The sequence below is a fragment of the Nerophis ophidion genome, linkage group LG24, assembly GCF_033978795.1.
Source record: "Nerophis ophidion isolate RoL-2023_Sa linkage group LG24, RoL_Noph_v1.0, whole genome shotgun sequence".
In the NCBI taxonomy this organism is placed as follows: Eukaryota; Metazoa; Chordata; class Actinopteri; order Syngnathiformes; family Syngnathidae; genus Nerophis; species Nerophis ophidion.
The window spans coordinates 36769833-36782898 of NC_084634.1; the positions used below are offsets into that span (position 1 = coordinate 36769833).

General features: G+C 37.2%; 1 protein-coding gene across 7 annotated transcripts in view; it reads right to left on the reverse strand.

The window, feature by feature from the left end:
- The window catches only part of nhsl1b (NHS-like 1b), a 285255-nt gene that overhangs the window by 60530 nt on the left and 211659 nt on the right, over positions 1–13066 (reverse strand). Inside the window, exon 1 of one of the 7 annotated variants that reach the window (XM_061885715.1) lies at positions 6470–6615. The exons of the other annotated variants lie outside the window; for them this stretch is intronic. Within the exon in view, the coding sequence (XP_061741699.1) occupies positions 6470–6524 (55 nt within the window). The 5' untranslated portion in view covers positions 6525–6615. Of the gene's footprint in view, positions 1–6469; positions 6616–13066 lie in introns of those variants that run through there. 7 annotated transcript variants of the gene reach the window in all.

A 13066-nucleotide genomic window follows, 5' to 3' on the forward strand; every position in this document is an offset into this window, starting at 1 on the left:
CAGAGCTTAGGGCCACAGAGACCGGACTGTATCTCACACACAGTGGTTGAAAAACACTGCTATACACAACAAATTCAGACTGATAAAAACGCCCCATAGTGTATGAATATGGACTATCATTGTACGTTCTAAAACCCGGGGCACCAATCAGACCCAAATATACACACACACATATTTCTAAAACTTTAACACTTGGCACAGGTAACCCTCCCCCACCCTGCTCCCACAGTCTAGTCCCTAAATGGCCTGAGTTCAACACACCAAGGACATGCGGAGCGCGGACACAAAGCCTGCATTGTGTCTCCACATCAGGCCTTTCATCGACCACAATACACGTCCAGGCCAGCCACTGCAGGACCGCGGTCTTTCAGACGTCTGCAAATCCTGCTCTCTCTGAAGCCAAAAAATGAGAACCTAGAAGTTGTCTCTGACCTAGTGATGGATGATACTGCCTACAATCTGCAGCCTCTTGCACGTTATATTAGTTGAGATATAAACGATAATAGATCAAAACCGCTTACAAAGGCTTTTAATTTAGTTGCTGACGTATGTGGTAACATGTTATTTAGTCAAAACTATTATTAAACTGCTTGATAATTGACTGTTAATATCTGCTTACTTTAAGTTGTAACATGCTTCTATATACAATTATTTTGCTTGGATACATTAGTTTTGGGCGATACCACAAATTTGGGTATGGGTCCAATTATGGATGATGTTTGATAGGAAATTATCGAGTTCGAGCCTATTATCGAATCCTCTTATCGAACCGATTCCTTATCGATTCTCTTATCGAGTCCAGATAGGTTGTTGTACATGAAAAAAAAAACAATATTTGGTTTAACAAAAGCTCACTTTTATTATATAAGAAAAAAATAAAATCTAATGAATATTTACTGTTACCCCCCTGAAAAAATAAAACTAAATAAATAAATATTGACTGTTGTTACCCAAAGTATATTAGGTGGGATTTTTCAGAAAAACAAATATATACCGTAACACAAAAACAACCTGTCTCTGTGATCAATATAGGTCAGGGGTCACCAACCTTTTTGAAACCAAGAGCTACTTCTTGGGTACTGATTAATGCGAAGGGCTACCAGTTTGATACACACTTAAATAAATTGCCAGAAATAGCCAATTTGCTCAATTTACCGTTAACTCTATATTATTATTAATAATTAATTCTATAAATCTTTGTGGAAACACTGATCATATTATTGATTTTTTCAAAATAAATATATATTTTTGATGACATGTTTTAAATAGATTAAAATCCAATCTGCACTTTGTTAGAATATATAACAAATTGGACCAAGCTATATTTCCAACAAAGACAACTCATTATTTCTTCTAGATATTCCAGAACAAAAATTTTAAAAGAAATTCAAAAGGCTATTAAAATAAAATTTAATTTTTATTCTACAGATTTTCTAGATTTGCCAGAATATTTCAACTTGTTTAAGTCAGGGTCCACGTAAATTAATTCATGGTGCCTCAGTGTGCATTGTTTACACAACGTGCGGTGCGCTACTTATATGTCCGTGTCGTTCAGTTCACCTTCGAACCGAACGAAACCCCCGTACCGAAATGGTTCGATACAAATACAAGTACCGTTACACCCCTAATATATATATATATATATATATATATATATATATACACACAAACAACGTTTCCATATGAGTTGGGAAATTGTGTTAGATGTAAATATAAACAGAATACAATGATTTGCAAATCATTTTCAACCCATATTCAGTTGAATATGCTACAAAGACAACATATTTGATGTACAAACTGATGACCTCTTTTTTTGTGCAAATATTCATAAACTTTAGAATTTGATGCCAGCAACACGTGACAAAGAAGTTGGAAAAGTTGGCAATAAATACTGATAAAGTTGAGGAATACTCATCAAACACTTATATGGAACATCCCACATTCCATAATTGGGAACAGGTGGGTGCCATGATTGGGTATAAAAGCAGCTTCCATGAAATGCTAAGTAATTCACAAACAAGGATGGGGCGAGGTACAACCTTTTGTAAGCAAATTGTCGAACAGTTTTAGAACAACATTTCTCAACGAGCTATTGCAAGGAATTTAGGGATTTTACCATCTACGGTCCGTAAAATCATCAAAAGGTTCAGAGAATCTGGCGAAATCACTGCACGTAAGCGATGATATTAGGAACCTTTGATCCCTCAGGTGGTACTGCACCAAAAACTGACATCCGTGTGTAAAGGATATCACCACATGGGCTCAGGAACTCTTCATAAAACCACTGTCTGTAACTAAAGTTTGTCGCTACAACTGTAAGTGCAAGTCAAAACTCTACTATGCAAAGCCAAACCCATTTACCAACAACACCCTGAAAAGCTGCTGGCTTCGCTGGGCCCGAGCTCACCTAAGATGGACTGATGCAAAGTGGAAAAGTGTTCTGTGGTCTGACGAGTCCACATTTCAAATTATATTTGGAAAACAGAGGACGTGGTGTCCTCCGGAACAAAGAGAAAAATAACCATTCGGATTTTTATAGGCGCAAAGTTGAAAAGCCAGCATCTGTGATGGTATGGGGGTGCATTAGTGCCCAAGGCATGGGTAACTTACACATCTGTGAAGGCACCATTAATGCTGAAAGGTACATACAGGTTTTGGAGCAACATATGTTGTCATCCAAGCAACGTTATCATGGACGCCCCTGCTTATTTCAGCAAGACAATGCCGAGCCACGTGTTACAACAGCGTGGCTTCGTAGGAAAAGAGTGCGGGTACTTTCCAGTCCAGACCTGTCTCCTATGGAAAATGTGTGAAGAATAAAATACAACAGCGGAGACCCCGGACTGTTGAACGACTGAAGCTCTACATCAATCAATCAATCAATCTTTATTTATATAGCCCTAAATCAAGAATGTCTCAAAGGACTGTACAAACCACTACGACTACGACATCCTCGGAAGAACCCACATAAGGGCAAGGAAAACTCACACCCAGTGGGACGCCAGTGACAATGATGGTTATGAGAAACCTTGGAGAGGACCTCAAATGTGGGCAACCCCCCCCCCCCCCCCGTGAAAGTTCAAACCATAGTGGCTCAAACACAGCCGCGAGAGTTCAGTTCAAAGCAGAGGCGGATCAGCATCGTAGAGAAACAAGAATGGGAAAGAATTCCACTTTCAAAGCTTCAACAATTAGTTTCCTCAGTTCCCAAACGTTTATTGAGTGTTGTTCGAAGAAAAGGTGATGTAACACAGTGGTGAACATGCCCTTTCCCAACTACTTTGGCACGTGTTGCAGCCATGTAATTCTAAGTTAATTATTATTTGCAAAAAAATAAATAAAGTTTATCAGTTTGAACATCAAATATCTTGTCTTTGTAGTGCATTCAACTGAATATGGGTTGAAAAGGATTTGCAAATCATTGTATTCTGTTTATATTTACATCTAACACAATTTCCCAACTCATATGGAAACGGGGTTTATATATATATATATATATATATATATTTGAAAATATATACACCCACCCCTTCCCCCACTCAACCCTGCCTACATCTCCCGAATTCGGAGGTGTCAAGGTTGGTAAGTACGCTACTGTGTGGAACAATTTCCCTTGTGGATCATTAAAGTCCGTCTAAGTCTTTAGTCTGAGTCTAAGTCTAAATGTGCATCGTTATTAATTTCTAGCTGACAAAACACAACATTTTTGTCCGTTCCTGGTTCAAAACAACCCCCACCTTTTATTTTTCTCCAATCCATCTGATCAAGAAATTCGTTTTACTGATATCTACGGCACACTGAGATTCATCTTTGAAGCAGAACACAGTCAACATGTTTTTAACATCTGATTCATCTGAAAAAAAGCGCAATCTACCTCCATGATGATAAAAGTTAACCATTAACGGCCTCCATGAGCGGTACGCCCACATTAGCGGAGGTCAAGGTGCCGAGTCTCGGGGCAAAGTGCAGGCAAGTGAAAAAGTGCCAAACCAACAATATACCACAATACTTCCAAAGCCTTAACTACACAGCAAAAGTAAGATGAAATATCTCAAATAAGGCTGATATTTGCTTATTTTCTGTCTGATAAGATAATTCTTCTCACTAGGCAGATTTTGTATTAGAGTGTTTTACTTGTTTTAAGTGTTTTGGTCGTAAATGATGTCAGTAAGATATTACAGCTTGTTGCTGAGATGTGATGATCTATATTGAGTAAAACATGCTTGAAACTAGAATATCAAGTGTTGCAAAGCTGTGTCATCAACACTCACAAGTATAAAACTACTTTTTTAAAGTAATCATTCCTTATTTCAAAAAAAAAAATAAAAAAATAAATAAATAAATCATGACTTTGCGACAATTGTGTCTCATAATTAGAACAGATGACAGCCAAATGGACTTTGCTGTTTTATTTCCAATGAAACTATACAAAATACGTACTCATATAGTAGTTGTCAAGTTCAAACGGGTGACCGGGCTTTCTGCTCCACTGCTCCCAGTCTGTGGAACGCTCTCCCTGACCCCCTGAGGGCACCTCAGACTGTGGATGCTTTTAAAAAAGGCTAAAAAAACCATCTTTTTAAAAAAACCTATTTATAGACATGCATGCTGGTCCTAGCTATTGGGCTGTTTCTAGTTTTATATTTTATTTATTTTCATGATCTTTTTACTATTATTACTATTGTTTTACACTGTGGCACTTTGAGGTTGTTTGCTCAATGTAAAGTGCTTTTTTTTTCAAATAAAATATATTATTATTATTATTATTAAACACTGATGACATCAATTAAACAGACAAAGAAGCAAGGAGTTAAACAGAGACAGAATGAAATTTGGCTCAATGAGGTTTGAAACGCTCTGACGAAAGATTGGCAACGGCTGTTTCTAAAGGAAGGGGGGGTCGTAAACAGCCGTCGCCTTTGGTTAAAAAACAGTTCAAAGAAAAGGTCCTGCTTCCTGTCCGCTTTGTAGATCTCGGGTCAAGACAAAATCTTCCTGTGGATTACAATAGCTCAAAGAAACCCACACCTTCATGTTGCTTCCCATCCCACACAGTGGAGTTTTACAAGCCTTTTGATTGGTAAGATCAAAGACAGCTTTTGTCTGCTCGCCGGGAACTCATTGAAACACAAAGTTTTGTGATTACTTAGACACAATTATTCCGACAGTAGTACACTTGTTATTAGTAAGAATATACTTATTTTAAGGTATTTTTGGGTTAATTAAGGTTAGCTAATTTGACTTGTTTTGGAAAGTTTTGACAAGCCGAATTTTCTTGTTCTACTGGCGGATCATTTTGCTTAGATCAGATAAAATACCACTCATTTTTGTATTGTTTTTCCTTGTTTTTGAACACTGACTTTTTGCAGCGTACAAACGGACTATAAATACACCTGGGCTTTAAAAAGTGGCACACAAGCACGTGCTTCATAAGCAGCCATCGGTGTGGCCTTGGACTTAATACTCCTAATGCTGACAGCTTCACTTTCTCTCTGAATTTTTTTTTTTTTTTTTTTTTACGTGTGCCAAGGGGAAGGTTAAAATATTTGCGTTCGCCGTCAACCTTACAAATGAAACCAAAGTCAGTACACTGCAAAAAGTCAGTGTTCAAAAATAGAAAAAAAATACAAAAATGAGGGGTATTTTATTTGAACTAAGCAAAATGATCTGCCAATAGAACAAGAACATTCGGCTTGTCAAGACTTTCCAAAACAAGTAAAATTAGCTAACCTCAAAGAACCCAAAAATAGCTTGAAAATAATTATATCCTCACTAATAACAACTGAACTACTGTCAGAATAATTATATCTAAGTCATCACAAAACTTTGTGTTTCAATGAGTTCCCGGCGAGCAGACAAAAGCTGTCTTTGATCTTACCAATCAAAAGGCTTGTAAAAACTCCAATGTGTAGGATGGGAAGCGACATGAAGGTATGGGTTTCTTTGAGCTATTGTAATCCACAGAAGATTTTGTCTTGACTCGAGATCTACAAAGCGGCAAGTAAGCAATATGTTGACAAATATTCTTAAATGAAGTAAATGCTAGTGCCCTTATCTTGACATAATGATATCATGATTTTTTTTTTCATGCTAGAAAAAAATGATTACTTTAAAAAAAGTAGTTTTATACTTGTGAGTGTTGATGACACAGCTTTGCAACAGTTGATATTCCAGTTTCAAGCATCAATATAGGTAATCACATCTCAGCAAAAAGCTATAATATCTTACTGAGATCATTTAGGACCAAAACCCTTAAAACAAGTAAAACATAAAATCTGCTTAGTGAGAAGAAAGATCTTATTAGACAGAAAAGAAGCAAATATCAGCCTTATTTGAGATACTTCATCTTACTTAGATTTCAGTTTTGCAATGTAGTTGCCTGGTTCCAAGGTGAATCAGTAGAGGCTCCCAGGTCATACAACTAAAACAGTGTTTCATAAAAATAAAAATACTATAAAACACAACTCACCCTTCTTTTTGAAGTATTTAATCAGCGATTTAAACGAGGTCCCGATGAACACCATTATTCCAGAGAGGAGGATGGAGCTCCGGCTCACATTCTCGCCGCACTCCACGACAAGTGTAAAACCTTCCACTACGCCGACAATGAGTCTCTACCTCTCTCTCTCTCTCTTTCTCTCTCTCTCTCTAAACACCATCAACTCCACCCCGATTGCAGTCCGGTCCTCAGGGACACACACCGAGGGGGGGGCTCTGTTGTGCTGATGTGCTTGGGTTACCAAGGAGCCAGCGCCGCCCTCTCCCTTTATGTCCTCCTGGAGCTTAAAAGTTACAATTTTATTTACAAGCTCTCACCGCTCCAGCACACGCATCTTGGGAACGTTTGTGCATGCGATTAAACCGGCCGTCAACCTCTTCTTGAGCGTTGCTTTGCTTAACGAACACGCAAACAAGTGCATTGTTTACCGGGCATTGGCTTAAGTAGACACGAAAAAAAAAAAAAGTAGACACGTAATACACACATTAAAATAAGTTATAGCCACATGAATATAGGTGACATAGTAGCCTAGACACACCCCACACACACACACGCACGCACGCACACACACACACACATTGGTTATCATTCGGAATGGGGACCAAGTTTTTGATCCGGACTTGTGGGGACCACCCTTTCTACAGGTTGTGGAGGCATAAAAAAATTAGGTAAAATGGCCACTGCCCAGTTAGCCTATGTCTTTTAAAAAAAAAAAAATACAAAATAGATAAATAAAATGGATTGATGAAGTAATGTGCTGTTCATACAAACTGGGAACCCCGGGGAAAAAAGAGTTAATATGTTCATGGGGACCAAATTTAAATAATTGTGCATGAATCACGCACACATGCACACACGCAAACACACACACACACACACACACACACACATTGGTTATCATTCGGAATGGGGACCAAGTTTTTGATCCGGACTTGTGGGGACCAGCCTTTCTACAGGTTGTGGAGGCATCAAAAATTAGGTAAAAATGGCCACTGCCCAGTTAGCTCATGTCTTTAAAAAAAAAAAATAATAAAAAAATAAAAATAAAAATAAAAATACAAAATAAATAAAAAAATGGATTGATGAAGTAATGTGCTGTTCATACAAACTGGGGACCCCGGGGAAAAAAGAGTTAATATGGTTTATGGGGACCAAATTGAAATCATTTTGCATAATTCACACAAATTTGTACTGAGGACTATTTAAAAAATAAAAAGTTCAAATGAAATATGACATGATCCTCAGAATACAGCACTACGGCTGTCTCTCATAGGAAGTTTCACCACTTAAATGTTAAAGCAAATCCTGCATCATCTGTGACATTACTGAAAACTGCCATTTAGCTGTAATGAAGTTGTCTGCAACTCCAACTACCATATATAGAAGGCGGGAAAATTCTGAATGTGATTTCATACTTTAAGGTAATAATGTTTTATAATCTTGCTGTATGAAAATGTCATTCTAAGGAACAATAAACCAAATTTTGTTTTCTGCAAAACTATATTAGTTTTAACAAATACAATTTCTCCATTAGCCGACATCTCCTGCAGACAAACCACCTTTGTCACAGGGACCAGGTGGAAGTGATTCACTATACACGGAAGAAATGTGAGCAGAGCAGCGAGTGCAGTACCAGCTTACAGCCCGATAAGGGGGCTGCTGTGCAAATGTCTCGCACTCAAACGAACCAGTAAACATGTTTTATGGGCCAAAGCTTAAAAACCACTTAGGCATCTTCAGAATGGATCTGACTATCATTTAAAAAGGTTTCCCTTTAGGGACCTGTTTTTTTTGGTCCCCACACCGTCAGAAGTACCCTAAAGGTGTGTAAACAGAGCAATGTCCCCATTAAGTAAGCATTGCCAGAACACACACACACACACACACACACACACACACACACACACACACACACACACACACACACACACACACACACACCTCCACGGCCCCTCCCTCTGCCAGCGCATTTCTTTTCATCCCAAATGGTAGGAGACTCTTGTCTGGTGGGAATGAAGGGAGGAGGTTGGGGGGTTTGCAACAAGAGCTTGAATGGGACTGCAAATGATCCTTGAATTTGTGGGTTCTAAAAAGAATGGGTGTCTCCAACATCGGAGTCTGATAACACGCTTTTTTTCCCGACAAACGGGGAAATAGAGGTTAAGACGATATGTTGTATGAAGATAGAAATTGCAAACAAAGACGGAGCGACAGCACCTCTGCTGGTTGTGGCCAAGTGGTGCACTCCGTTTGATCATTTTCATAACATTACTTCTTAATAAGGGATGTTTCCGATTACATGTAATAACTGTAATTTTCTAATTATTTTTTACGTATGCTATATATATACTTTTTCACATTTTCTTGTAATCAAACCATATTTTCGGTACACTAAATGCAATCTTTACTTAAAGATTGTATCTTTAAAGGCCTACTGAAAGCCACTACTAGCGACCACACAGTCTGATAGTTTATATATCAATGATGAAATATTAACATTGCAACACATGCCAATACGGCCTTTTTAGTTTAATAAATTACAGTTTTTAATTTCCCGCAGAAGTATCATACTAAACGTCACGCATTGTAGAGGACATTTTGTTCCAGCACCATTCCCAGCTATAAGTCGTCTGTTTGCATAATTCCACAGTATTCTGGACATCTGTGTTGCCTAATCTTTTGCAATTTGTTCAATGATAAATGGAGACATCAAAGAAGAAAGCTGTAGGTGGGAAGCGGTGTATTGCGGCCGCCTTTAGCAACACAAACACAGTCGGTGTTTCATTGTTTGCATTCCCGAAAGATGACAGTCAAGCTTAACTATGGAACAGAGCGGTCAAGCGAACACGGTTGGATTGGACCACACACACAAAGTACAGTGTATTATGCAGTGATCATTTCAAAAGATCGTGTTTCGAAGACGGTCCCTTGCGAAGGGCAGAGATGGGCATCGCCACCACCCGTCGACTGGTGCTGAGGAAATGTGCGGGGCCGACTTTCAGGTTGTACAGGTACGACCATATAATCTCACTAAAACACTGGTAACACAATAGGCAGATAAGGGATTTTCCAGAATTATCCTAGTAAATGTGTCTAATAACATCTGAATCCCTCCCACTGCCCTCTAGTCTTGTTTTTTCTTTTTCTAGTCCTTCACTCTTACTTTCCTCATCCACAAATCTTTCATCCTCACTCAAATTAATGGGTAAATTGTCGCTTTCTCGGTCCGAATCGCTCTCGCTGCTGGTGGCCATGATTGTAAACAATGTTCAGATGTAAGGAGCTCCACAAGTCGTGACGTCACGCGCACATCGTCTGCTACTTCCGGTACAGGCAAGGCTTTTTTATTAGCGACCGAAATTAGCGAAATTTATCGTGGATGTTCTCTACTAAATCCTTTCAGCAAAAATATGGCAATATCGCGAAATTATCAAGTATGACACATAGAATGGACCTGCTATCCCCGTTTAAATAAGAACATCTCATTTCAGTAGGTATTTAAGTAATAAGTGCTCAACTTCAGCCTCAACCCTTTCGCTCTGTAAAATTGTCAATTTATAAATGTACAACTGTTTGTTTGTGTAAAAATGTTTGTTTATTTTGTTGACCACTGAAGGAAGAAATAAAAAACTGAACTAAAATCTAATATACTGAAGAAAAAAAATGGTCTGACAACAAGAACATTTGAAAAAAGTATATTATGTACACTGCAAAAACTGAAATCTAAGTAAGATGAAATATCTGAAATAAGGGTGATATTTGATTATTTTATGTTTGATAAGATCATTCTTCTCTCATTGTACTTTTTTACATTTGCACCAGTAGTTACTACAGATTGGACAGTTTGACCCTGGGACTGATAACCATGAATTGATTAACGTGGACCCCGACTTAAACAAGTTGAAAAACTTTTGGGGTGTTACCATTTAGTGGTCAATTGTACGGAATATGTACTGTACTGTGCAATCTACTAATACAATTTTCAATCAATCAATCAATCGAATGAAAACAACAGACTTGAGCAGATCTTGAGGGTCCACTGTATTTTATGCTGCCCTTTTTTTTTCTTTTTCTATTTTTTTCTTTATTATTATTATTATTAATATTGTTTAATGTTTCTTCTGCTGAAGCTTTTACATATACTGTAAGTATAGTATAGTATTTTAGTAGTAGACTAGCGTAGGGGGTAACAGGTGTATATTGTAGCGTCTCGGAAGAGTTAGTGCTGCAAGGGGTTCTGGGTATTTGCTTTGTTGTGTTTATGTTCTGTTACAGAGCGGATGTTCTCCCGAAATGCGTCTGTCGTTCTTGTTTGGTGTGGGTTGACAGCGTGGCGCATATTTGTAACAGTGTTAAAGTTGTTTATACGGCCATCCTCAGTGTGACCTGTATGGCTGTTGACCAAGTATGCGTTGCATTCACTTGTGTGAGTTAAAAGCCGTATATATTAAGTGATTGGGCCTGCACGCAAAGGCAGTGCCTTTAAGGTTTAGTGGCACTCTGTACTTCTCCGTGATGCCGTGTACCACTCCGTACAGCGGCGTTTTTAAAAAGTCATACATTTATTTTTTGAAACCGATACCGATAATTTCTGATATTACATTTTAAAGCATTTATCGGCCGATAATATCGGCAGTCAGATATTATCGGACATCTGTAGTGTATATATATATGTATATATCCATCCATCCATTTTCTACCGCTTATTCCCTTTGGGGTCGCTGGTGCCTATCTCAGCTACAATCGGGCGGAAGGCAGGGTACACCCTGGACAAGTCACCACCTCACCGCAGGCCTCTATATATATATATATATATATATACATATATATATATATATATATATATATATATGTATGTGTGTACACATGTATATTCATTTAATACTCATTGTTAAAAGTGGGCCTCTGAGAGCAATCATAACTGCAATGTTGTACTCAATGAAAACCCGTTTGACACCCCTGATATAAGTGGTTGTGTGCGAAGGGACTATAAAACAGACAACATAAACACTACTACGTGTGTGTGTGTGTGTGTGTGTGTGTGTGGTGGTTACTTGCTTGCGAGTCAAACTGTGCGGCACGTGTACAGTATTAGGATCAGGCATGATTAGAGAGCCTATTGTTCTCACAAAAGCCCAAAAAGTAGGCCACTTTGAGGATTATATGCATCTATCTATTCATCCGTAGACTAAAATGGACTGTGATTGGGGCGTGGCCTGCAGCCCTGCAGCGAGGCGGGGGTGTGATGGCCCAGACCACCGGGCACATTACAAAAGGGCAGCAGCCGAGAAGGTTGCTGCCATTTTGGTTGGTGAAACGGGAGTTAATCATTTCATTAAATATGTCAATTTTGCATGAGCGTTAACAACCCCGTGATCACAAAATGCCAGCCAAATAATAATTTCACCAAATTTAATTAAATGTAATTATTCACATTCAATTAATTAATTAAATTTAATCAAATATTCATTTCACCTAATTTAATAATTTCACCTAATTTAATAATTTAATTAATGTAATTAATCTAATTCCATTAATAGATAATTTATTCATTTCACCTAATTTAATAATTTCACCTAATTTAATTAAATATGTCATTTCACCTGATTTAATAATTTCACCTAATTTGATTAAATATGTCAATTTTGCATGAGCATTAACAACCTCATGATCACAAAATGCCGGCGAAATAATAATTTCACCGAATTTAATTTAATTAAATTTAATTATTTAAATTTAATTAATTAATTAAATTTAATTAAATAATCATTTCACCTAATTTAATCATTTATTTAAATAATCATTTAATCAGTTCGCCTAATTTAATTAAATATGTTATTTCACCTAATTTGATTAAATATGTCATTTCACCTAATTTAATAATTTCACCTAATTTGATTAAATATGTCAATTTTGCATGAGCATTAACAACCCCATGATCACAAAATGCCGGCGAAATAATAATTTCACTTAATTTAATTTAATTAAATTTAATTATTTAAATTTAATTAATGGCCCTGCGATGAGGTGGCGACTTGTCCAGGGTGTACCCCGCCTTCCGCCCGATTGTAGCTGAGATAGGCGCCAGCACCCCCCCCGCGACCCCAAAAGGGAATAAGCGGTAGAAAATGGATGGGTGGAAATTTAATTAATTAATTAAATTTAATTAAATAATCATTTCACCTAATTTAATCATTTATTTAAATAATCATTTCACCTAATTTAATTAAATTTAATTATTTAAATTTAATTAATTAATTAATTAAATTTAATCAAATAATCATTTCACCCAATTTAATAATTTATTTAAATAATCATTTAATCATTTCGCCTAATTTAATTAAATATGTTATTTCACCTAATTTGATTAAATATGTAATTTCACCTAATTTAATAATTTCACCTAATTTAATTAAATATGTAAATTTTGCATGAGTGCTACCCCCATGATCACAAAATGCCAGCCAAATAATAATTTCACCTAATTTAACAGTCTTAAGGGACAAGCGGTAGAAAATGGATGGATGGACGGATGTTATGAATTTTGCTTGAAACCCTGCTGGTACA